Below are 27,859 nucleotides of genomic sequence, written 5' to 3' on the forward strand. Positions count from 1 at the left end.
CCGCTCCAAAAAGCTGGCTTCTCGGAGCCACAGCCCATTTAGCCCTATGGTTAAGGTGGCCCATGATAACTGACAACTAGAATGTTTAGATCGGCGTTTCCCTCTTCTCCAAAATCTTAAAGCTCTAAACTTTCTAAGTTGACTCAAGAGATTAGCTTGTCACGATCTGATATTACGACTTGCTCTGCTGCAATTTTAGTTGCATGCCTTTCCCCATCTTTTCGGGGATAATTAATTATCAAATATTCAAACTTTATTGAAAGCAATGTTGAACCTAAAACAGTAACTACACTAAGACAGATTAGTAATAACAATTGGGCATACACTGATCAAGAGTCTAAAAATAATTTACCTCACCGAATACCAGTTTCATCAGGATTCAAGAACATACTATATTGATATCAACGTTTAATTACCAAAATTAATTAAAATAGAAATTTATTCAGGGAGAAAAACTCAGCAAATTATTGGTAGGCAATTGCTTTATATAAATTAAATAACTAAAACTTATCAACCCTTAGATATGTATTTGACCTCTTTTCTAATTTTAAAGGCCCATAGTGCATCGAACAATTTAATACGATGCAATTTTTTTTTTAAACCCTACTTCTGGCTAAGCTGAAAAAAATTATAGCTGAGTCTTTAGTAGTTGTTTAGCTTGATTGCCAGTAGCAGAACAGATGGCTGTAGGGAATTTGCGAAGTTTCCCCACATGTAATTTATAGCCCAATTCCTATTACAAATTCCACTAAAAAAGTATCCCTCTTCTTGCGTAAAGAACCAGGGTATTTCACGTATTATTTAAATAATCAATCCCAATTTTCATATTTGTGAATATCAGAAAACGAAAAGGAATCCTTCAAGAATTTAGTTTTTATATCCCTGAAAACCCGTTTTTATTGCAAATGACCTTCTAAACGCAAATTAAATAAAGTTAGAATCTAGTAACTGAAGCGTAACTAAATAAATTCTGGTTAAATCTACAAACCAAAGTGCTCACTCATCATTGTTACTGCTACTGAATTTATGACATGCATCATGAAAGACCGATCGCAGTTCGTTAAGATATACACTGCTCGAAACAATTAGGAGATATTATGATTTCGGATACAAACTTCGGACGAAGAACTGTTTGGGTGACTGATATACGATGTATAGATGTTGTAAGTTATTAGCAAAGAAGCGACAAACACGAAGTAATTAAATTTTGTTGACGATATTTTTCGGTAAATAAAAAATGCACAGTTTGTGCATATTACACAAACAAACAAAATATGTGATTTCTCGGATACAAACAAGTTCCAATAAGAGATATGGACTGAAAGCAATGTCGCATACCTACGAAGAATGGAATCAATGAGGTTATCAATGAGGGACTGGGTTATTCTCGCCCACTCTGGTTAGAAGACGGCTTTTCAACCGTTCAGTTGTTTCTGGAGGTGGTAAAGGACTAGCAAACCTTCTCCCTAGAATGTCCCAAACATGTTTTCTTGGGTTCATATCTGGAGAACATGCTGGCCAATACAATTAAAGGATTTCTTCCTCAAAAAGAAAATTATCCCTAGCTCGTGATGTGGCTTGACATTATCATCAATAGCCCCGTTCACATGCAACGCTCCTTCGCACAGCTGCCGTTAGCAAGGGGAGAAAAAGGAGACATGAAAGAGTTTCGTCTTTAGGACCCGTTCAGAAGACCACCGTCTTCCTTCCCCTTTACATCTAAGCCTCTGTGAACAATCACGTCTCCGAATTGGCAGATTTCTAATACTGTTTACACATTTTTAACGCTGTTTACTGTTGTTAATTTTGTAATCTGTACTTTCGCAACTGGTGCCTGAAATTTCGTAATGGTTCCTGAAAAATATATGCTTTTTAATTATTATTATTATTTTATAAGCTGTTATTTAGTTCACTCTTGGTGCTTGTGGCTATTGTTAAAAGATGGTTATGGATTTTTAAACTGCTCCCCGATAAGATATAGAACTCAAAAACTTTGTACATACACTGCTTGTGGATGTGGTGTCACGCTTTTGATTTTTAGAGGATTAGATTTTTTTCAAATTTAAAGTTGAAACGACTTTCTGCAAATATTAACAAATAAACTGAGAATCTCAGAATATTACAGTTTGCACCATAACACACTGTGGAGGGGGAAAAATTAAATGAAATTTTTAGCGTAATTTTTTTTAAAAAATATTTTGGGAGAATTTTTGAAAATCGTTCATATTTTTAGACTTTTTGACGCCCATTAGTTTTAAAATTTCATATCTAAAAATATATCTGTTACAAACTTCCATCATTTTCACAGCTTATAAAACAAACTTTTCGCATTTAAAAAAAAATGATAAAGGAAATTAATTGTATGATTTTTTTACTTTTTTGAAAGATATGCAAGGAAGCAGAATGGGAAATATTGGTTTTTCTTGGGCATCAATTCGAAACACCGGTTTCAAAGTAATAATCTCATTATACCACAATATTTTTATGACATTATTTATGCTATATAAGTTCTTATTGTTGCCAGCTGTTAATTCAGCGCGAGATTGGAGATATTTCTGAGTTAACTTTCTCTTAAGACGCGTTTTGCATTCCGTTGTGTTTAACGTTCTTATTAGATTGAAGCATAACTACTGATTATACTTAGTGATATTCTAAACACTTGTACGAGTATTTCTGTGGAAAATTCCAGAACTTTGAAGTGTTTATGTTGATAAAATAAATTTAATTAAGCTATCATCGGATTTGAGTGCAATGACAATCATTTACGTACTATTATCAACCTATTACAAACCCGCACGCACGCAACAATATTATAATTAATTAATGTATTAAAACTGTTTTGAACGTGTTTTACAAAACAAAAACAGGTAAAGAAAAATTATGCTTGCGTTTTATGAGATTTTGCAATTTTTCTGGCCACATAAGGTTTTAAAAAAAGGTTTGTAATTTATGTTTATATTTATCAATTGAATAAATAGCACTAGGTTTGATTTATATACATATGTGTGTTCTGAAATTCAGTAATAAAATTTTAAAGATTTGAAATGATTAAATGTCTATTTAGACAGTTTGTATTCTTTAAACTGCAAATGCAAACTGAGAAACCTTTTGCATTTTTTTCAATAAATCCTTTTACAAGTCCTAAAACATATACAGGTAGGGACTAAATTTTTTATTATTTGTACTGCTTACTTAAAATTATATACTTTATAGAAACAAGGATGGGTTTTTCAAAATACTGAAAGGAAAAATTATTTGAAATGAAAATGTGACTGAGATCATATTTGTTTTAAAGATTTTAGATAAAAGTGTATTTTTCCCCCTCAGAAACTAATTCATTAATTGCAAAATCATTCCTTGAAGTTATTAAGAGCACTCTAATAAATACAATAAAAAACTGGGGGGAGACATTGAAAATTGTAGGAGAAGAAAGACATTTTAATTGTAAAAGTTTTCTTTAAAAATTTAAATTAAAAAAATACTAGCAAAAACGTTTTTTTCAGCTTAAAATTATTTTGTCTCACAAAACCATTTAATAATATTCATAAAAAGTAGATGAAAATGCTTAAATTTAAAAAAAAAATCATTCAAAAGGTACCGAGTCCCTTGTTGCGTTGAAGCCGATATTCACTTGTCTTAACTTTAGTTTTAATTTGAACGAACCTTGTCTGTATTTGTGTATAATTTCCGTATCTTGTACAGTTCTATCTAATTTTTAGGGGCATACTATCACATCCCCAGACATCTATCAGCGCGATTGTTTCGCTGACAGTCCAGCGAGCAGTAACTAAAATTAAGTGAACCGCGCAGTATAGTACGGGAAATCTCCCCATTTGCCCTGCTCCCGAGAGGTAAGGAACATTCAACCAAGTTTTACCTCCAATTCGGCGAGGCAGTTAATGCTTGTCCCATGTGAATGGGGCACATTGGAAGAACCGGTTTTCGCTACCGGTCGAATCTGCTCTTGTGAACGGGGCTAATGTGAATGCATTCCTCTTCAATTGCTGCAGCGTAGAGGACTACAATATGTCTGAGGATCTCATCCTTAATATCGCTGACCCGTTACTGCTCGCTTCCTGATAATGTGATGGTCGCTGTGGCTATTGACAGAAATACTCCGCCTCCGCCAAATTGGACACTTCGTGCACAAATGCAGGAGTATTCCGTATACCAGCTTATCTCTCGATGAGAATTCTAAAGTCAGGTTGTACACTAAAGCGGCACTCATCTGCCAAGAGTATGTCACTCCACTCATCTCGTCCCCATCTGAGATGCTCCTAATGAAACACAAACCATAGGTTTGCAAGCATATGATCCCACATGGCGATTTCGAATAGTTTGAATCGAAAAGTAGCCTTCTGAAGGTGCTGCTACAAGAAAAAGACGTTCATAGTGAGGTTTCTTCTCACCAACAGTGTTAAATACAGATTCTTATTTTGTGTTGTTGCAGGAATACGACTTTGTCTCGATCTTCGGTGAACATTTCCAATTTCCAAAACTGATTCCAAAATCTGGAAATGACACTTTGAGAAACTCCTAACCCTTCCGTTACAACAGCGCTTCTAAACGACCGATGACCCTCCAGACTAACGATTCAGCTAAGTCATCTTGCTGAGCCATCGTATTCACAGTTACAAAACATTCAACGTGTGGCAATTGTTTTTAATCTCTTCTTACAAAGAGTACTGCAAGTCGCTTTTCACTTCTTATCTAGAACGCGTAGTTCTCGACTTTACAGACAAAATCTGCATATTCCCAATTTTGTAAACGTTATAACTTTTCTCTGTAACCTCTTCTATTTCATTTTTCTTTAAAAAGTTGTCTATAATATGGTTATTTCACACTTAACTCACAATACCCCCTAATTGTTTTGAGCAGTGTATCTTACGTAGAAATTTTGAGGGAATTAAGACCAGCAGTATTGTTAAGACAGCGTTAGAATAACTATGATTGGTATCTTATCTACATATACTTTGAACCTCTTCCCATCAATCAAAGAACACTGCAGAGAAATTTATATCGGTATGGAGGAAGGAAATTAGTGTTATTCACTCAATGCTTCCCCAATGTTCGTAATCACATGAATTTGGATAAAAGCATTTTATGTTATCTCGAAATAGCGGCCTAACTTCATCTATGTGAGCACTGCGGGAGACAAGCGCAAGTTCGTTAACTTGATCATATTCCTCAATGCTTTAAATACAGCTCATTACAAAAAAATTAATTGATAAATTTAATCGTTATTATTTGCATTGCTAAAATATGAAATTTTCACATTAAAAAACTAACAGAAAATTCGGAGTTTTTATTATTGCGGTACACATCTACATCTTCCTAGAAAGAAGACGCAATGAATTAGATAAATAAGCCGTAACAGTTCGTACTCTTTTTATAATTTTGAACAAGCATTTTGCGCTCTAAGATGAAAAATGTTGCAAACAATAAATAAATACCATTAACATATTTTGAAATGAAATAGAAGTAGCTGATAATAGTAAATCAATACTTTGTTAAAGAAACAATGAATGGCCAAGACATTAGAAACAGTAGAGAATGTAAATGTAAACGGATACAACTCCTAACAGACTTATTTAAGTCAAATTCAGTACATATGTAGGCGAATATATGGGCCTACTGCATCACAATCGACGAAATTTGGTAACTGTGGCTATCTAAACGATTCGCATTGTAGACACATTTCGACGCAAGACAAATGGACCATTCTATATGTAAAACTGAATAACACTAGTAGTCTCAAAAGCTTGCTCTGAATTTATTACAGATGAACGTACAGCGCCCAGCAATCAAAACAAAAGGTTGTCGTACATGCGCATTGACTGAGGTGGACATGGACTATTCAGATTGAAAAGACCGACCAAAAGAGATCAAAGACGCAGATCATATATAGACTGAAAATCAAAGCCCTAAAATGTCAGCAAGCAAGTGCTATATATTACGATTCAAGTCTATATTCAAGTACAATGCCGAGTGTTACATTACCAAACAATGTGCCTCACCTGATGTTTAGGAATATCAAAACTGAATACCTACCCGCAATACGCATTATTGCGTCAAACATAAATTATTTTAAACAGATAATTGTTGCTTAAATACACGCTCAGACGGGAAAGTGGTTAGTGACTGACTGTTGCATCGAAGGACGTAAATTGTCTGTGCCTTCATAGGAGGCAACGGTGGCCCATCCATTAGGTGCCTCTATTTAAATAGACGCTCAGACGGGAAAGTGGTTAGTGACTGACTGTTGTACCGAAGGACGTAAATTCTCTGTCCCTTCATAGGAGGCAACGGTGGCCCATCCATTAAAGTGCCTCCATAATCAAGGCGACTACAGCTTCCGGCCTTAGCACACGACAAAGCCTATAGGAAACTGACTGCTGGAAAAAAAAAAATTGTTTGAATATAGTCATATTAAATATAATGCCAATTGTACTTTACTAAACAATGCGTCTCACCTGATGTTTAGGAATATCAAAACTGAATACCTACGTCTAGCGCCAAATTGTTTTAAACAGATAAATATTGCCTCCTGAACCGAAGGGAAAATACGCATTATTGCGTCAAACATGAGACTATAGACCTAGTCTGCCAATTGATTCTGCTCGAGGTAATAATACAAAACAGCTTATGTCTTGTCGCGTAGAACTGTTCGAGGTAATGGTAGTTTTCTGATTATATGAGAAATGTTCTCGTTGGACCCAAAGATACTTTTATTTTATGGAGAATTTTTCCGAATGCTTCATGATACCAAAATGTGCTCTTTAATCGCTTAAATCCTCAAATGGTAATAAGCATCTTCGTGCATCTTGAAGTTCATCACTTTCAAGCAAGATAATGTGTTATATTATCGGGTTATCATGCAGAAGGTCCGGCTACCATCCAGGGGATCGACAAATACTCATTCGAGAATAGAGATCTCCACATAAAAGCTACCGAATCTCTTTAGTATACTGCTGAGTGAATCAAACAGATCCTGGATGTAGTACCGAAGTCTCCAGCATGTGCAAGTTGTAAAATGGCAACATGCTATTTATGGACATGCATCTCATATTTTGATCATCTAAAGCAATTTCAAATATGCTTTAAATAATTTTCTTAAGAGATATGTAACTAGCTTGATATCTAATGGCTGAGCTTGGGTATTTTTGCCATGTCATTAATCTAGTTCGAGTCTCAGAGAAAGATTTGTAAAATCTACTTTTAAAATACATTTCTGAATAAAATCTCAAAGGTATATTCATTTATTTAACTAATTAATGATTCAGAAAGCAGCTTTATATTCTTTACAAAATTTTCATTTTGTACTTAAGATATTCCAATAAGCCAAATGGTAGCTGATAGGTTATTGAGTTAAAAAGTCTGAGATATGGTTTTACCCAAAAAGGTTAAGTTTCCTTTTCCACCTTTCGTTAAGCGTTAATGGTTTTCTCTTCTTTAGAAGCATTGTTCAGTACCCAAGTGAATAAAAGGTCCAGCTGCCATTCAATCCGCAATTACATCCGGTTCATGTACTTTCATTGTGTTACAGCAAAGTGACATCATAGTATGATGCAATCTTGCAGATTTCCCGAAGCAAAGTGAATAATATATTTTATTCGCCGCTTTATGGCAATTCCTGAGACCGAAAGCATAAAAAAGTTTTAAGAAATCTATGATTTATAAAGACATCAGACTTAAACATCGTACTTCCGCGTTTCTATCATGACATATTTTTAAATGTTCTTCGATTTATTAACAGCTTCTTAAATATGCATAACTGTTTCGGGCAGATATAAAAATTACGTTCAGAAGTTTAAAAAAAATTAAATTTCAATCATTGTATTAGTTTAAAAACTATGATGATAAAAAATTTAAAAGATTTAAATGGCATAAAACAGAAAAAAACGCTATATTAAAAATTCTACGGTATGTTTCACTTGTTGTAAGAACTATCAACTTACTATTATTTTCCTTACAGAAAGCAAAATATAAATTTCTAAACAAAGCAGTCAATTATAGAAATTACATTAATACATAATTTTTTTCTTCCCAGAAACAAATAAGAAAGGAAAATGAATATCTTTCTCTATCAATAAGAGTAGAAATGAACTCTTTAAAGCGGAATAACTCTACGAAAAATAGGGAAACTGCGAGGATATCCCACCTATATCACCAAGAAATCAGGTGAGAAAGGTAGTGTTCCTCTCTATAACCATAGTACTTTCTCTTTTATTAAATAATGAAGAACCTGTATGTATATATGGGTGTCCGCCGAAAATATCGCGGATAAAAACGTCGCGGAAAAAATAGCGCGAGGCCAGCCAGGCTCGGATCGAATAGGTGAGGGGCACGATTGGATTTTTTTTTTTTTTTTTTTTTTTTTTTTTTTTCGGGGCCCTCTCTATATATTAAATATTTAAATAAAATTCAAATTCAGTATAAATATATCAAATGTCGTGGATCATCAGACAGATAAACTTCTACATAAATTTAAAAAATAAAAATGTTCAAAACACAAAAACATTTATTGAATATAAATTTACATCACCGAATATGAATACATGAATTTACATAGTTCTAAGTTTTTGTTCTGTTAATTCTTCTAAAATTATTTATAACTTATTCAACAATTAGTAATTGTAGTCACAAAATACGACTCTAATAAATATAACGATTAGAAGAACTGCGAACTACAAATGCAAGAAACAATTGACATTTGATACTAGCTATACCTCCACCACTGGCTGGTATGGTTGCGTAACTAGTTGCGCGTGCATATACCCGCATAGTAGTTTACGTACGTAAAGTAGTTCACGTACGTAGTGCAAAATCTCTCTAACATAGGACTATCCCGATTAAATTCAATACATTTGACATGAACTTTTACGGGTATCAGTTTTCTATATTATAAAGTATATATTATACAATAATAAACACATTAATAAATCTCACCCAGCAATGCGAACTTAAAATAAATATATTTTTAAATATTTGAATAATTCATAATTTATCAATTATCGTCGAAAGCAATTTGCTTTAAATTTCGATTTTTTTTTTTTTTTTTTTTTTTTTTTTTTTCCATTTTGATGGTAACGCGGGGCCCTTTCAAATGCGCGGCTCATTTGAGGCCAATCGCCCTTTATCCGGCCCTGGGCAAGGCGTAAAACATCGGGGTGAAGAAAGCAAGGAAAAAACATTGAAGTTTCTAAAGCATCGTTGTATAAAAATCGTCGTCGAAATTAAAGCAGTTTTAAAAGATTGTCGTAAAAAAATATCATAGTATGGATCTAAAGCATCGTTGTATAAAAATCGTCGTCGATTTTTATACAAATCGATAAATATCATAGTATGGTTTCTAAAGCATCGTTGTATAAAAATCGTCGTCGAAATTAAAGCAGTTTTAAAAGATTGTCGTAAAAAAATATCATAGTAAAAAACAAAGCGCCTACAAGTCATCTCATGACGATAACATCACAAGAATATGTTTTTTAAGCTTTAAAATTTGCAAACGCATATTCGCATAATGATTTGCAAGCGCAAGTAAGAATGAGGAAAATTTTTACCACTACATTTCATATTTTTGGATTAATTAATATTTTTTTGCTAAAAAAAAGCAAGAAGCATACTTTAACATTCAGGAGCTGAAAATTAGTAGGAATTAAATGCTAATTAAATGCAATTAAAAATTTCTATATTCTTGCCCACAATCCAGGATAGACGGCTGGTATCGATTTTTGAAACCAGACCTTAATACCGATTTCTGAATTTTTAGTCCTTAGGTCCGAGTTCTACAAATTCTTATTCTAAATTTCCTGATTCTGCTATATCAGCATTTGCGAATATCACATGAAGATGAATACTATTCCAAATGAAGCCTTCCACGAGTGTTTTAGGCAGTGGAAGAATCGGTGAGCTACGAGGGGCCTGCTTTGAAGAGGATTACGGTCGCAATCCCATCAGATAAGTAATATATTTTTCCCAGCAAAATATTGGATACTTTCTTTACAGCTCTCGTATATATAGCGTTGAATTAACCATTAAGGAAAATAAGAATGTTCGGAGCATCAAGAAAGAAAGCAAAAGAAGCTTAGAGATCTAACGAAAGGCTACCACCAAAAATTGTCATTGTCGGTTCTACTGTGAAATGTATATAATGCAGCTAAACCCAGATCGAAGAGAAATAACAGGCGTTATATTGTAAGTATACATAAAGACACCTTAAGCGCTTACAGCCTCTTAAAGTCATCTAAAAACGTGTTAAGTACTTGGAATCGGAGTATATAAGTTTGGGAATGGAAGGTCGCACGCTTCGTTTATATGCAAAGCGTGCAACCTTTTATTAAAAAATAATTCCGAATAATTTTAATTGCTTACGCAGATATAAATCTTTTATTATTTTATCTTTAATTGCTTACGCAGACTAAATTATCACTGCATCATTTCTAAAATAAATGAATACGATTTACTGCATTTCATATTAACATTCGTTTTCGGAAAGAGTGAATAATCGTCATATTCCAAAATCTTAAACCTGTCAAATAAAATTTATCAAAAACGCATATATAACATAAATAATCTTCCGTTATTAAAAATGAAGCATTAAGAGAAAAAACAGGAAAAAAATTGTATTTATTAAATTGAAATTCCTGTTTAATAATCATACACGCAATTTGCTCTTACTTATACGTACTCGTTTCAAATTACATACAAATTTAAAATAAAATGGCGTACGTCAGTTATCACTCAAATGACAGTTGTGCCAGATGTTTAATTCTTATTGCAGATAAACTAAGAAAAAAAGAAATACTGTTGCTGTTTCTGACAGGACAGATCTTCAAACATTCAACCAATGATTTAAACTTGAATCGCAATTATTCAGCAAGTGAAGAAAAGAAATGATTTAACTATACTTAAAATATGCAGCAAGAAAATTAGATATTCATGCAGGGTTCTAAATAAGCATATATGATATAAATAAATTTATTCTATTTATAACAGATAATTTTTAAAAAAATAGCTATTTATGTTTAATTCAAAGACCCTCACTCATACACACACGGATTTATGATAAATTTATTTAGATATGATCATACACATAATCAAAAGAAATTTTTTCTCGTATAAAAATCAAATGAGTAAAAAATGTGTCATATAATTTCACTCCTTTACGAGTATATTAAAAAAATATCCAATATTCCCAATAAGAGGAGATATTAATACTGCAAAATGCATGCCAAAAATAATCTTCCTCAACACATATTTTGTTTTCCTGGCAAACTGAACTATTAGAACTACTACAGCCCCAAAGTAGAATGTTTAGTACTGATATGCTATAAACCTTCAATTAATCAAAATTGTTGCGCAGGAAATATACAGTGTTCCCTCGCCACTGGGCTTCATGTTTTGCGGTTTCAGTGCTTCGCGGATTTTTCCAAAATATTCATGAAAAAATAAAAATGACAAAAATACAATAAATCACCTTTGATTGATAGTGTTGATTATTTGGTTGTATGAGTACCCCCGAACACTACATCTCTAATTCAGCCGACGAATCAAGGTGGCATTCGTACCTTTAAGGCACTCTACACTCGCTCCACGATGGAGGGCCTCATCTCGGCAGTTGACGATGCTAATAACGAACAATAATACAAACCGGTTTACATTACGTCTATGGAGCCTTTCCTTCTTTACATAGACGTTTTTAACATCAAATCTCAATTTTTTTAATTTAGAGTCGACTACGGAGTACTGAGATATCTCCATGCGATGTGAACTTTGCATTGCATTGTGTTTAACGTTCTTGGTAGTTTGAAGTGTAACTACTGATTGTGGTCTGTGAGAGAAGAGCTGTACCAGCACTTCTGTGGGAAGTTCCAGAACTATAGTGTTCCTTTCGGTAAAATAAATTTTATCAAGTAATCATCGGTTCTGAGTGCATTCAATCTGTTATGAACCTATAGACACACAACATTATATTGGTACTTTGTTTTTTCCTCCAGGTTAACCCACATATCTCAACTGCAGAATACCACTAATTTTCAAACCACTCATGCTCAGCATCTTTTCTCAAAATTTTTGTTTTTTGTCCTGTTAAACAAGCTAACATCTTCACAACTCCTCCCCCCCCCCCAATATTTGAAATAAAAATTACAATGTGTCAATAATAACACTAATGAACATTTTAAAAAATTACAGTTTATCAATAAAAACATATTCAAAAAGGGGGAAAAAACCTCATTAAAAAGTAAATTACACATACGTAACAAAAACTACACTTAAAAAACTTACTTATTTAACTACTGAATAAAAAGACCTAAATTGCTTCCACAACTTCCAATTATTTTTATGCAGTCCCCCATTGTGTTAAGATTATACTATGACAGCTCCTGATGTAGAATGTGACCATGAAAAATTTAAAGAAAAGAAATAAATTTTGAGGGGATAATAATTTCAAGCCATCAGGCACATTCAATTAAAACTCTATAACATGGTAATTTTTATTTAAACTAATTTCAAATATTAAAATTACAATTTAAAACCACAGTTCTGTAATAAGATAAAGGTGTTCTAAATATTATAAATAAACCTTTATTTTTATGCTCCGTCAAAGTTTTCAACATAGAGAAAGATACAAAAAATTTCATCTAATTTTAGATTGCTGCATAATAATATAATGTAACACTTAATGCCAGTAAAAAATAAGCACAATAGAAAGCTGAGTATCCACAATATAAAAATTCTAATAATTTAATTTTTGAAAAATATTTGGAAGGGTTATTACATTTTGTTTGTTTTCTCCTGTTCTGTTTTTTAACACCCTATGAAAACAATACAAAAGGCTTGCAGACATAATAATAATAATGCAGATAAAAAAAAATTCTGAATTCATGTGATAATGATAGAGCAACAATACAGACAATATTAAATGACGTAAAAATTGTACATTAATTTTAATACTTGATAAATTATTTTAATCAATAGCAAAATGCTCAAAGTCTGTCATTTTGCAGAAGGAGCTGCGCAGCCAGTATAATGGGTAGTGATGAATCTCAGAGAAGGCATGGATGTTTGTAATAATATAATGTCTTTGGGCAAGGGGGCTCTCAAATACATGACGAAGTTCTTTCAAGAAGTTGATGATAGGGAAGAAGGATGGAAGACCTCTCAGACTATCCCTGAAGAACTCTCCCTTAAAACAGGGGTAGAACTGTACAGTTGGCAATGTGGAACTATACCTATATGACCAATGGTGAGCTTCTGGTGTATTACCAACTTCTGCCTTTATCTATACCTGTCTACAATAAAGAATAACCTCCACATGGGACTTTTGAAGGAAAACTAGCTTATATCTGCATTACACATGGGTAAAACTCCTCATAGCTAGTGAGTTCATCTTCGAAACAGCAAACTCACAATCAACTCTTACCATTCAATGGCTCTTATCACTTGACCATACACGATAAAATTTTTACTTTTTCTAAAGACTAATTCAGAAGTCAAACAACAAAAATCAGCGTTATATTTACCAAATTTTCACAGGACTAGTTTCGATGGTTTTACCGAACCACCATCTTCAGCTGCAAAACCGCAAATGAACCAGATAGGAAATAATGATTAGATAAGATAAGAAAGCCTGGACAAGAATAAGCAAGTGGCGCCATCTGTTGCTGAAACCAGAACTAAAACATAATTTCTTTAAAGGCCGAAGGCAAATTTGGATTGGAATTAGGATCGTTAACTAGAACAGAAAGATTTTTATGAATGTGAAATGCCTCTAGAAAATCCAGTTCTCCAATGGAAGATGTTTTTTGAATAATTTTGGCAGCAGAAAAACTGAAAGTGTGGTTTTCGGACCAACAATGTTGAGCAACAGAAGACTTCTGTGTTTCCTTTTTTCTAACATATGCCTCATGTTCCTTGACGCGAAATTTTAAGGCTCTCTTAGTTTGGCCAATGTAAATTAAACCACACTGGCAAGGAATCCTATAAATACCCCAGGAATTCATATCCGGAATGGGGTCCTTGAGTATGGAACTCGGAATTTTATTGACGGGAGAATAAACAACCCGAAAGTTAAATTTCTGCAAAATATGTGCAACTTTATAGCTAATTGATGGAAAGAAGGGAATGACAACAGAATTTTTATAATCTCCTAAAACAAGAGTGTGCCTTTTAGTGTGTTGAGATGAGAATTTTTTAACTGCTTGATTAATAATGTTGGGTGGAAAGCCCCTGTCAATAGCTATTGCTTTTAAATAATTTAGTTCTTCATCAAGGGCTAGTTTGGAGGAGCAAACTTGAAGAGCACGAAAAACATAGGAATAAAATGAAGCTAACTTTTGTTTAGTCGGATGACATGATTTAAAGTGTGGTGGAAGGCAAACCGATGAAGGTTTACGGTAAACCGTAGTACTGAAGTTGGATGTGTTACATGTGACCAGAATGTCGAGAAACGGAAGAGAATTGCAAGTCTCAAGTTCAAAAGTGAACTGAATAGCAGGATCAATAGAATTCATTGTTGAAAGAACTTTATTTAAATCATCTTCATTACCTTCAAACAGAGTAAAAGTATCGTCTACGTAGCGGAACCATGCCGGGAAGTTTAAAGTTTCAAACAATTTTGATTCATAATAATGCATGTAGATATCAGCCAGGATGGGACTGAGGGGGCTTCCCATGGCTAATCCCTCAGTTTGCTTGTAATATTTATTTTGGAAAACAAAATGTGTTTGTTTCAAACAGAGTTACTCATGGTTTCTTTTGATGTAAAATCATTATTCACCAATGTCCCAGTGGAGGATGCATTAAGATGTCTAGAAACCAGACTTCGCGAATTTCATTTCTCTTGCATCGAAATTGATGAGCTAATTTCTCTCACTCAACTCTGTTTGAAACAAACACATTTTGTTTTCCAAAATAAATATTACAAGCAAACTGAGGGATTAGCCATGGGAAGCCCCCTCAGTCCCATCCTGGCTGATATCTACATGCATTATTATGAATCAAAATTGTTTGAAACTTTAAACTTCCCGGCATGGTTCCGCTACGTAGACGATACTTTTACTCTGTTTGAAGGTAATAAAGATGATTTAAATAAAGTTCTTTCAACAATGAATTCTATTGATCCTGCTATTCAGTTCACTTTTGAACTTGAGACTTGCAATTCTCTTCCGTTTCTCGACATTCTGGTCACACGTAACACATCCAACTTCAGTACTACGGTTTACCGTAAACCTTCATCGGTTTGCCTTCCACCACACTTTAAATCATGTCATCCGACTAAACAAAAGTTAGCTTCATTTTATTCCTATGTTTTTCGTGCTCTTCAAGTTTGCTCCTCCAAACTAGCCCTTGATGAAGAACTAAATTATTTAAAAGCAATAGCTATTGACAGGGGCTTTCCACCCAACATTATTAATCAAGCAGTTAAAAAATTCTCATCTCAACACACTAAAAGGCACACTCTTGTTTTAGGAGATTATAAAAATTCTGTTGTCATTCCCTTCTTTCCATCAATTAGCTATAAAGTTGCACATATTTTGCAGAAATTTAACTTTCGGGTTGTTTATTCTCCCATCAATAAAATTCCGAGTTCCATACTCAAGGACCCCATTCCGGATATGAATTCCTGGGGTATTTATAGGATTCCTTGCCAGTGTGGTTTAATTTACATTGGCCAAACTAAGAGAGCCTTAAAATTTCGCGTCAAGGAACATGAGGCATATGTTAGAAAAAAGGAAACACAGAAGTCTTCTGTTGCTCAACATTGTTGGTCCGAAAACCACACTTTCAGTTTTTCTGCTGCCAAAATTATTCAAAAAACATCTTCCATTGGAGAACTGGATTTTCTAGAGGCATTTCACATTCATAAAAATCTTTCTGTTCTAGTTAACGATCCTAATTCCAATCCAAATTTGCCTTCGGCCTTTAAAGAAATTATGTTTTAGTTCTGGTTTCAGCAACAGATGGCGCCACTTGCTTATTCTTGTCCAGGCTTTCTTATCTTATCTAATCATTATTTCCTATCTGGTTCATTTGCGGTTTTGCAGCTGAAGATGGTGGTTCGGTAAAACCATCGAAACTAGTCCTGTGAAAATTTGGTAAATATAACGCTGATTTTTGTTGTTTGACTTCTGAATTAGTATTTATTCGGCGTGTTATTGTGTCTTAATTTTTCTAAAGACTTTATAAAATATCACACTTACTGCATAACTTTCTTCAGGAATAAATTCAGTGCAATAATGCAATTACATTTAATAAATAATACATATAGGTATTTAGTACTATGAGAAAGGGAGTGAGGACAATTTGTATAATACAATCTGTATATATGTCTTGAATAGTAAGCATTAAAATTAAAAATCAATACCTAAAACTGACAGAATCTAATGAATCAGAAAAGAAATCAAAATGTAAAGAAATCAAAATCACAAACTGAAGTGTTGTAGATAAGAGACACAACAAAAAAATAGATAAAAAAATTGTGTATTAAATGATTCTGATCCAACAGCAAGTGTGAAGAATAAGCTACACTGTTTCTGAAATTATGATTATCAATGTTCTTCGGACTGCCAGTGGCTGAGCGGTAAAGTCTCTGAACACTAGTAGTTTGGTCTGAGATTCAAATGTTGTGAATGGGTTTGGCTGCATGGATGATTCTGTGGTTTTCCCCATATATAATGTGTACACAAGCCAGTTTCCTTTAAAAAGTCTTCCATGAAGGCATCCTTCCCCTTAGGCAGATAACCTTGAGGCTTTGCCACAATCACATAAACCAAACCAAGCAATGTTCTTCCATTTCTGAATAAAATAATTATACTGAACCTAGGTACAGTACACTGTATTTTTTTTTTTTTTTTTCCCAAAAACTCACAAATGAAATTTGATTGTCAGGGAAAAACAAATCTTGATAAAAATATAATCAATTAAAGCAATAATGAATTAAAGGCAGTCTATTGTATATTTGCTAGCATACAATAAAGAAATGCATATATTGAATTTCCATACACAGCATGCAGTTTAATACCAAACTTTTATAAATATACATTAATGTGTGTAAATCAGTATTACATATATTTCAAAGCTGGCTGTATTAGTGCATATTAACTTTGTTAAATATTGTGTAGCATGTAAGATAATTAAATGCATATGATAAAGATACAAAATTCACCAGTTTTTGCGGACTGAAGTGAAAATACTTATAAAATTTTAAAATTAGTTAAGAGTATTAAACAGTTTACATCAAAGTTGGAATTTCATTTTGCTTGTTTATGAAGACTGCTGTGTTCATAAATAATCAATTAAGCAATATATTTATTCAATTGTTAATTTATCTTAGTAGTAAAAAATGTCCTCCTGCCGGTATCCGCAGAACTAGTAAACTAAATATTTCACTCTTAATGTTTCAAATATTGCTGTTTATACATGATATTAATTCATGTATAGGTTCATTTTTTACCTATAGGGAACAATAAATAAATTCAAATATTTCACAGTTTTAGTGATAAGTTTATTTAATAATTGTTTTTTCCAGTCCAGTTTTTTCTAAATTTGATGAAAAATACTTTGGGAAAAATAAGACTTGAAGAAAAAAACTTTGGGAAAAATAAGACTTGAAGAAAAAAACTTTCTCTTCATTAAGAAAGCTTGTGAATTCAAATTTATCATAACAATATTTTACTATTGCATATTAGTGGACTATGCTTTTTGATTGAAATACACAGAGAAATCATTGTTTTGTTTTGTGGTGTTCATACAAACTTTTGAACTGCAATTTCTATCTTTTCAAACAGTATGAAATATCCACCAACAACTCTATTTTACCTATTCTGCTTATTTATATTTAGCAATTTTATGTAATGTTATCTGTTTGCAGTATCAGTAGAGTGATCAAAATCTATAAATGGCAGTTCTTGTTTTTTAAAGAAATTTTATAATTTATCAGTCATTTTAAAATTTCATTGTGTTATTAATGCATATATTTATAAATCTTTGCAGGTAATTTCATTCACTGGTTCAGATGAAAATCTGTTCTAGATCGTTCAGTACAGAAATTCTAAACTTGTTCTAATATAACAATCTATTTCGTAATTCAAAACAGATACTAACAGTATAATGAAGTTGCTATATACAGTATAATGAAGAAATTAATGCTCGGTCTAACCAACTTATTCTATCACTATAAAATAGCTAAAAAAAGATAAAAACAAAAACTTTTCTTTAATATCATAAAATACTAAATGGCTAATATTTTTATATTATGTAATTCAAGAATGTCTTCTCTTATTTTTATATATCTCTTATTTTTATATATATTTTATCTCTTATCTCTTATTTTTATATCATCTCTAACATACTGCACAGGTCCATTAAAGAACAGTATCTATCATTTGTAATACTTTTAAAGTTTTCTCTCTCATAACTTAAAAAAGCTAAATATCTATTGAATTATGCATCTTGATTTCCTTTTCAGCCACATTTCAAATTTTTAGAAACAATACTTAGTCATATTGATAGATACTCTAATTAAAAAATGGAACTGAAAGATATTCAGAAATAAGGATTAGGCAACCTTAAATTATAGTACAGTGTAAACCTCAAGGTAAAAAAACCATCTGTAACATATTAAGAAATAATAATTAGTCAATATTCTCTCCTAGTAACTGTAACTCCTTGCGATTCACCTACACTCTTGTATCTGGAAGTAAAAGAAGAAAAAAGTCTTCTTTCTGTGCATTTTCTCAACTGAATGTGGTACATTTATCAGCACATACTGTTCTTTTATATTGGGGAATAGGCAGGGGGTAAAAAAAAATATGACAGTATGCAATTTGTTTCATTTTAAATTTCTAAAATTTATTAAGTGCATAATAACATATTAAACACAATTAACATAAATAAGTTGAAAAAAATAATTATTTTTTCCCACTGTTAAATTTATACATGTCTCCGCTAAGTAGACAGTAAGCTAATACATATTTACATGCAGCAAACTAAAAAAAATCCTAGGGTACTTTTCCGTTTTGCCGGCGCAAACGATAAAGTCGCCAATAATGGTACAACTGGATGCCAAAAGGAATATATTCGCTGGTAACCTTTTACGCCTCATTTTCAAAACAAATCGCAGCCATTTCTTGTTTCTTTGAATGCTGGCATACAATTACATAGAATTTTTACAAGATAGTTAAATTGTATGCCCTAAGACCATTCGCGGTAATTAAGTCAATTAGAATGCAATCACACTATTCACACGAAGGCAAAAATATAGAAAAGGCAAAATCAAGTGTTAGATCCATCAATTATAATGAGAATGCACTAGCAAAGTAAAGCACTGCGGTTTTACATAATTTCTCAGTAAACTATTCGTAAGAACTGAAATAACTCTTGCATTTAAAATTGTATTCCAAATTATGATTTAACTTGAAATTACTGTACATAATTACCGAGAGAATTAGATTTTTATAGCATAGTTTACGTGAGATGAGATCACTTGGGGTCATGTGATACGAACCTACGAATCAGGAATTTGAACCATGAAAGCATAGTAAATTCTTAAATTATGTCTTTTTACAAATTTATTGTCTTTATTTATTTGCTTTTTACAAAATTTTAAACCATATTAAAATGTTTATGCCTTCAAAATAAAAAATGTTTAGAATTAACATTTGTTAACATTTTTTATGTGTATACTATATGTTATCGCCAACAAAGTCGTCTTGGCGAGATTTGCGCCGGCGAAACGGAAAAGTACCAATCCTAGCAGTCAATCTACTATGACTCCTGAAATCAAACATAATGAAGCAACTAACTTTCAATAATTTTTTACCCTTCAGTTAGATCAGTTTTATAGAAGAAATAATTTTCTCCATTGAGTTCAGAAAAGATCTCATAAACTGTGCTGACCAAACAGTTAACCACATATCTAGAGGTAAACAGTTTCAATATATGCCAGAATTCTCATTAAGTTTTTGCATATATGATTCAAGTAAAATGGAAGAAAAAAATTATGCTAATTAATCTAGTGCTTGGATTGAACATGTATCGTACAGCAAAGAAAAACAAAAGGAATAGTGGAATTTTCTTTTAGTTCACAAGCAATAGATTTTACTGAAATATTGTGCATTAAATTCTTATCAAAGAAACAGACTGATACAATTCACTCTACATATAGTAACTTACAATGGATTTATTAAAGGGAGAGCCCAACTCATTTGAACTTTAGGGCTCCTTTCATATCAAGACAGAAGGTCAGGTTTTTTTTTTTTTTTTTTTTTTTTTTTTTTTTTTTTTTCAAAAATCATAAGAGGTTACTTGGTTTGGTTTAGTTTACTTAACTACAGCAAAGAACACTGGGATTACCTGCCTAAGGAAAGAAATGCCTTCATGGAGGAACTTCTAAGAGAAACTGGCTCATATACACATTACACACAGAGCTGGATTTAGATTTGACAAGGCCCTAAGCTATTTGATATGTGGGGCCCTTTACAAGTCTATTATACTAAATTATAATACTATACTATATTTTAATTTTTGGGGGCCCTTAAAGAAAGTGGGGGCCCTAAACTATAGCCTGTGCAGCTTATACGTAAATCCTGCACTCGTTACACATGGCGAGAACCACGAAAACACCCATGCAGCCAGCCTGTTCGCTGGAATCAAAATGACAGTGTTCAACGACTTTACCGCTTGACTGCTGGAAGGTCTTCGAGGTCATCTGGAAAATGGGACTCCTCACAATTGTGAATTGCATCAGTCCATAAATCCAATACTTACATTAACTAATGCACACAGAACTAAAACATAAAATATATTTACAAGTTTATCATCTTTTAGGACAAAAAATTCAACCTTTAATTACAAAGAAGCCTTTCTCAGACAACCACTTCGGTTCTGGAAGATTCTAAACTAATATGATTGGCCCTCCATGCATTATGGATTTAGCCCTGAAATTTCAAAGTTCCTCAAAATGTCATGAATAAATGGTATTTTCTTGATTATTATTAAAAAATGACTCTCTAAATTCGTACCTTGATTCCTTTCCTTCAGATATACATCCAACCCAAAATCGGATACATCAAAAGCTAGCAGAAATTTTCATAAGTAATGAATATGAAAGCCACCCTATGGAATTTTCTGTCCATAATGCTGAGATAGTTAGAGGTTATATTCAGTATTGTTATTTAATTATGTCCTCAGGAAAACAAATCACTTTCAGATGCATTTGTTTTAAACTTCAGAGGAAATATCTTAATTTGTTCAAGTCAACAAGTATTTAATGTAAACAAATAATTTCCATTCAAATTATGTAATATAAAATTTTGAATCATACATAATCATGAAACAAGCCAAAATACATCCTTCCCCCCCCTATAACACTATTTCAATGAATGTCATAAATGATAATGTTAAACTACTTAACATTATTATTTATAGCATTCATTGTTACTTTGTCCCACAGATGACCAACAGTATCTTTTACTTCGCTATTTTAGAACTATTTTACTTTTTGTTTTCTAGGGAGCTTGGATAAAGTCTGTTTCATTTTAACTGAAGACAAGTAAACGAATGTCAAAACATATCTAAAAAAATTTAACAAATTCAAAAAATCCCAAACTAACATTTCCAATGAAAATATATTAGTCTTAAAGGCAAATTAATTCACAAAGCTGAAATTAGCAGCTATGAATAATAATAAAAAAATCAAAATGTAATAGTTTACTTATAATAAAAAATATATAGGATAAAAGAATACATAAATATATATTCATTATAGACATTCAGTCTCCTAAAAACTGGAACAAAACAAAATATTTTTTGAAGCACTCTATTAACTATATCTATTCTCTTTTATATAATATTCTCTAATATATTACCTAATATGATATTGAAAATTAATTAAAATAGAGCACTTTTTGTTGCCACAAACACATAAGAGGCGCTTTACCTTTAAAAATCAGTTAAATATTTTAAAATTACACAGCACATGAAAAGAAAAGAAAATACAGCAGATTTAAAGATAAATTTAGATTATCTTTAAATAGCTATTAGCTTCTATCTTACAATCTTCTGTTCTCACTCCTTACAGAGGAGTTTTAAAATTTAGAAAAAAAAAAAATCATCAACGATCACTGTTAATATCAAAAATTATAGTTGAGATTTTTTTCTTAAACCTTCCATAAAAAAATTTCGTAAAATTGATATAGCATGATATGGTATAACAACTTTTCTGTTTAATTTACTGTAGAAGCTACTTATATTAAAAAGAAATTTATGAATAGAAACTAATTAACCTATTTTAAACAGAAAAAAAAGCAAATACTATTTAAAAACTATGTACTTTTTAAAATGTTCAAATTTTTAATGAATAAATTCTAATTCAGTAAAATTTGAAAATAATAAAATACTAAAGCAATATCAGTTCATAGATAAAATGGCTTATACATTAGCTTGTTCTTAGATTACAACGAATTGCAGAATATTCTAAATAAAGTTATAAAATTTTTAATATATTTTATTCTACTTTAAACATATTTTTCTAAACAATTTTTTGGAGGAGAACTCCCCCCCCCCCCCTTGATGATACATTTCCTAAAAAGTATTTCCAGAAGTATTTCCTAACAGCAAATTAAATTTATAAAATTTATATATAGTATTTTGTACATAACTGGCTCCACAAGAGAAAAATTAAAATGAAATATAAAAGGAATGCAGCTGAATAAGCAAACATTTAAAAGTCTTCCATGTTCAAAACAAGAAAATATCAACAAAGACTATTATATCACAAATACCATTTCAATTTTTACATTTGCTATTTACAAAATATACTAAGAATTTTAATTTTATATCAATCATCACAGAGAGTAAATATGTTCGAAATCTATTCAAATAAAATACTTTTTGTAACAGACCCAAGATATTAATCGGTTTCAAATACGACTGAATTCTCGTGAATTTATATACAATGACAACTGTTTCCAACAAATAAAAACATTATGCCAAGCAAAAAGTTACTCACCTCTTGTGTAGAGACTTGCCAGTTCCTTAGCTCCAGCATGGTTCGGGCCCCAACGTGGTTTTGAAAAGTCTTCTTGCTTAAAATCTTTTATCACATCTGAATTACAGTTCGGATCATCTTCAGGCATTGAATTTTCAAATATTTGTTTTTCTGTTTTTACAGGCTGCAGCAAGCAGGAAGACATTCTAACCTCCAAATTCATCTGCCTTTAGAGTTGTACAACCAGCTGACTGCTAGATCTTTTTGATGTTGACAGAAATGCTCCGAACAAAAACAAAAATAAAAATCAGACGAAATGTGATATCGATGACGAAGACGATACACGGATAAAACTGATTTTTTAGATAGAAGTCATACAGGTTGCCCACATAAGTTTCTTCAATAATTAATATACCAAAAATTACAGGGTCAAAATGCTTTCTATTCTTTCTATTCTTAAAAAAAAAAAAAAAAAAAAAAAAAAAAAAAACATAATGTTATAAAAGTTTCGTAGATCTAATGAACTGTTTTAAGGTGAAAATATGCTCTCAAAATCATGATAATCATATTTACATATTTTACAATAATAACAAAACGGAGCAAATATTTTGCTTACATTTTTATTGCAAATATTTTGCCCCATTATTTTTTGTTAACCAAAGTTACTGAATAGTATTTTATCAGATGTTCTTTGATAAACTATATTAAATTTAATTTTAAGAGAGACTTTGAATTTGCTGCAGCTATTTTGAGTTACCAAATAGAATTGCTTCCTCAAATACAGGTAAGAAATATTCTTGCACTTCATTTCTAATGGGTCCCCTTCCCCAGGCCGCCTTTTTCGCTCAGCTACCCCGAGTGGGTGCGAGTTGAAGTTTATTGACCTCGCGCTAGCTCTTTTCTTTTCGGTCTGCTTGTGACTTATAATATTTTTATTTATTTTTGACATTAAGAATCAAGGAAATCCTTTGCACTTTTTATTTCTATTCTAAATTTATGAATGATGACTGCCCCTATCAAAATTGATTTCTGGCCCTTATTTAGACACGAAATTTAAATAAAATGACATTCTATGAGTTTTTACCGTTTTTCTCATGCAGAAGGCATTATCTGAAAAGCTTTTATTTATTTTATATTAGGCTTTTATTTATTTTATATTAGGGCTTTTATTTATTTTATATGTTATATTTAAAATAAATAATAATATATTTATTTATATTATTATTTATTTTATATTATATTTTATATTATCCAGATTTTTTCGGTATTAGATGAACCCCCGTCAGCAAAGAGGAACAAGAGTAAATAAATAAATAAAATGACTATTAAACTCATTAATAATTTTAAAATTAAATAGTTAATTGTTATCAAATTAATCAATAGCTATTTAATTAATGTTTATAAATTGTTATTTAATCAATAATTGTATAATTAATTAATTATAATTTAATTGATAATTATTATTTATTGAAATAATTAAAGATTGAAGTGATTAAATAAATAAAGTTAAATAAAATGTAAAGAAATACACTGAAATTTAATAAGCGATTTTCAATATAATTTTATTGTTAAAATAAAATTTCAACTTAAATTGTTATTCAGTTACATAAAAGAAGTGCCGCAGCCTTCTTATTCAGGGCTCTGGTACGGTCCGACTAGAATTATGATATATTACAAAAACTAAAAAGCACCGGAGCCATCACAGAAATTAAATATACTTAAAGTATAGTTGATGAAAATTCCAGAGCAAAACAGAATGAGGGTATGAATGGGTGGAAACAAAAAATGAGGGGAATTTGTGAAAGAAAACGTTCTCTTTGACCACGGCTCTCTGCTGATATAATTATAGCCATCAAGCAAATGTGTGTCAAGGGTAAAATGAGTCCTGAATCTGACTCCTAAGGATTAATGTAAATTTGCTGGTTATGATTTCCCCCCATTAGTGGATATTGTCGGAAGACGTACTATGTATAGGACGTACTTGAGCAGTTTATCTCAGTATTTCACTTTTGTTATACTCGCTGTCACTTAACGCACAGTTAAGAACACAAATTTTCCTTCTTGCAAGGATAACTATAAGCATCAATTACAATACACTAAATACGATGGCATTGGCGAGAAATTTACGCTTTCCTAACAAACTCTCCCAAATTTATTGCCCTTCTTAAAGGGAAAGGTTTCCGCATGTGAGTGAGGTGACTTTACTTGAACGTCTCATGTTCTCATGAGTTCGTATTTCTAGGGAAATAGAGTATTGCAAGGTCTGCTTATTGTTAAACGTTAGGAAAAGTACCGAAGCTCATCTTAATTAGGGCTCTGGTGCGCTACGGCTAGAATTGTCATTTATCTTTAAAATTGAGAAGTACGGGAGCCGGCGCAATTTAAGCACTGGTGTGAGCACCGGGAGAGATCCCAACCCAAACCATTATTCCACCACCTCTGTAACTGTGTCTTTCCACAATCTGGGATTGGTTGTTATCTGGTGCGTTGTTCCCTCCAGATCTTCTGACGACCTGACTTCAGTGTGAACCTGGACTCGTCTGTGAAGAAAACAGACGCCCATTGTTGACTGGTTCTGAAGACGTATTTTCTTGTCCAACATAAACGGGAACCTCTCTGTCCTCGTGTCAAGGGAACACAAAAAACCGGTCGTCTTACATACAGACCTGTATTTTCAGGCGTCTGTTCACTGTAGTAGCTGAGATTCTTACTCCTGTTGCCACTAAATGATCTGCCATGAGCTGAGGCACAGTAATGTTACTCCTTCTTCGGGCCGAAAAGAGCTAAATAACGTTCTCCCACAGGTGTTTTAACTCTAGATCTGCCAGGAACGTGGCTTCTAGACACAGAATGCTCGGATTCATACTAATTCCATAGTTGGTGGACCACAAATTTAGACGTGTAGCAGCATTAGCTTGTGACATAGCCATTTCCATCTATCCGATTGCTCGCTCCTTCACCGAATCAGGCAAACGACTTCTTCCGTATATTAATAAATTCTCCTGGATATTGTCAACGAAATTGCTAATAACAATTCAAGATCAACACTCCTGAACAAAACTTACAAATTTTGCATTTTTTCTTCAACTCCTGTATGAAGAATCTATTTCTATAAAATAAAGGTGGTAGCTACTGTTTTTGTATATATATTCTTAAACGTCGTTAATCTCATGGACCATAAACTGTGAATTAAAATGTTATTTTTGTAATGGTGAACTTTGAAAAACATGCTATTCCTTAATTTTTGGAGCGCAGTGTAATATCCTGGTACAGGATATGAGAAAAGATTAGGACAGTCAGTTATATGGAATAATTTTTGACTCTTTGTCTGTCCCGAATGAGCTTCATAAATGTTTTCTAGTGGAATTAGTTAAACAGGTTGAGGTTAATACCTAAAAATATAATTCAAATATCATCATAAAAATACTTTTTTATGTGCCCCGAAATTCGACGAACTTGAACTTTAAGGAAAAAACTTATTCTAGTATGTGACGTGAAAGAGTTTTTAAATACATTAATGTAAGTATCATGCTTTTTTTTAAAAATCTCCTGTTCTACAAAAATACATAATTTATTTTGTTGAAAATGTTTTTAATATATTTTTCCGATTTTTGTACATAGATGATTTTAGTGCAACTATATGTGAAATTGTTGTATTTTTCTGTGTAATGCTTAACATAAGAAAATAATCTAAAAGACACAAGCAATGGCGGAAAAGTAAGAATGCAGGGGCAAGTCCATTTAACTTTGAATAAATGGGTGTCTCTAATTTGGCAAGATATCGCCAACCTGACAACGGTTTTGAGAACATATTTTGTCGCCGAATTACCCCAAAGCCTTCAGCCCAGAAACTTGGGTGGCCACGAGTCCAAAAACAGATCAACCTCAATTCAGACGTGCCGTGTATAGAATAGAAGATAAGACCAATCAGATGTAGCTGCAAGTGTTGAAAAGGGTAGAAGTCTGAAGGAGCGATGTTGAGGCTATATGGTGGATGTGGCAAAAGATCTTATTCAAGTGTGTATGGAGACCAGTCGGTGAATGCAGACTTATGTGGTTTTACAATATCTTTATGGAGCATTACCTTTTTGTGCCGGAACTTCGTTCAACATTTTCACTTGATCCAGCGTCAACACGGACTGGCATCTTGCTGTACAACTTACTGTGAAGGGTTTTACCTTTTTCCATATGCTCTTTGTAGATAATACCATGGCAATTGCACCAGATACAAATCATGATCTTTTTGTTAGTCAAATTGCAATTTGCGATGCTGTCGACAGGCTAACCGGGCACAGACCGACCCCCTTTTCGGACTATTTTGTTGAAGGAAATCCACTTTCCATCACATATGATAATCCAGTCCAGAATTTTGTCCTTGCATTGATATTCGAGCAGATTAGTGCAGCCCCGAATACGCCTGTCCTTATCTGCTTGAGTCAGTTCATGCGGCAACAAGCGATTCAACTTGCACGTCAAGTTTATGCAATGCATAGCGTGACTAATGGACATGCACTAATGTTTAACGCCTTAGGAACCTCTCAAGTGGTTGCATACTGATCTTCTTTCCCAAGTTCTCGCAGGCGGGCCTCGTCGACATGTGGAGGCTGGCCAAACCGCTTTGATTCTTGAATGTCATAGTCCTTGTTTTTGAACTTTCGGTAACAAATCTTCACAGTATCATGACACAACATTAGTATCTAAAGAAAGCTGCACACATGATTGAACAACATTCTGTAGCTGACTTTTTGCAACAGAACTGGAACTAAATGATGGTGCTAATCTGGTAACATGATAGTTTTATTTCAGACACTTTGTATTTAATGATATTTTTTTTATAAATTACATTGTTCTAAAGCAAGTCTCTTTCAA

At 32.4% G+C, this 27,859-nt stretch overlaps 1 protein-coding gene across 1 annotated transcript in view; it reads right to left on the reverse strand.

Annotated features, from left to right (window-relative positions):
- Kua (Plasmanylethanolamine desaturase Kua) overlaps window positions 1–23,322 on the reverse strand; it is a 135,113-nt gene extending 111,791 nt beyond the window's left edge. Inside the window, exon 1 of the mRNA XM_085811979.1 lies at window positions 23,012–23,322. Within this exon, the coding sequence (XP_085668105.1) occupies window positions 23,012–23,213 (202 nt within the window). The 5' untranslated portion in view covers window positions 23,214–23,322. The remainder of the gene's footprint in view (window positions 1–23,011) is intronic.
- Window positions 23,323–27,859: the final 4,537 nt, after the last annotated feature.

The sequence above is a fragment of the Stegodyphus dumicola genome, chromosome 2 (genome assembly GCF_044657685.1).
Source record: "Stegodyphus dumicola isolate Sdum_Otavi_A_Nest chromosome 2, ASM4465768v1".
In the NCBI taxonomy this organism is placed as follows: Eukaryota; Metazoa; Arthropoda; class Arachnida; order Araneae; family Eresidae; genus Stegodyphus; species Stegodyphus dumicola.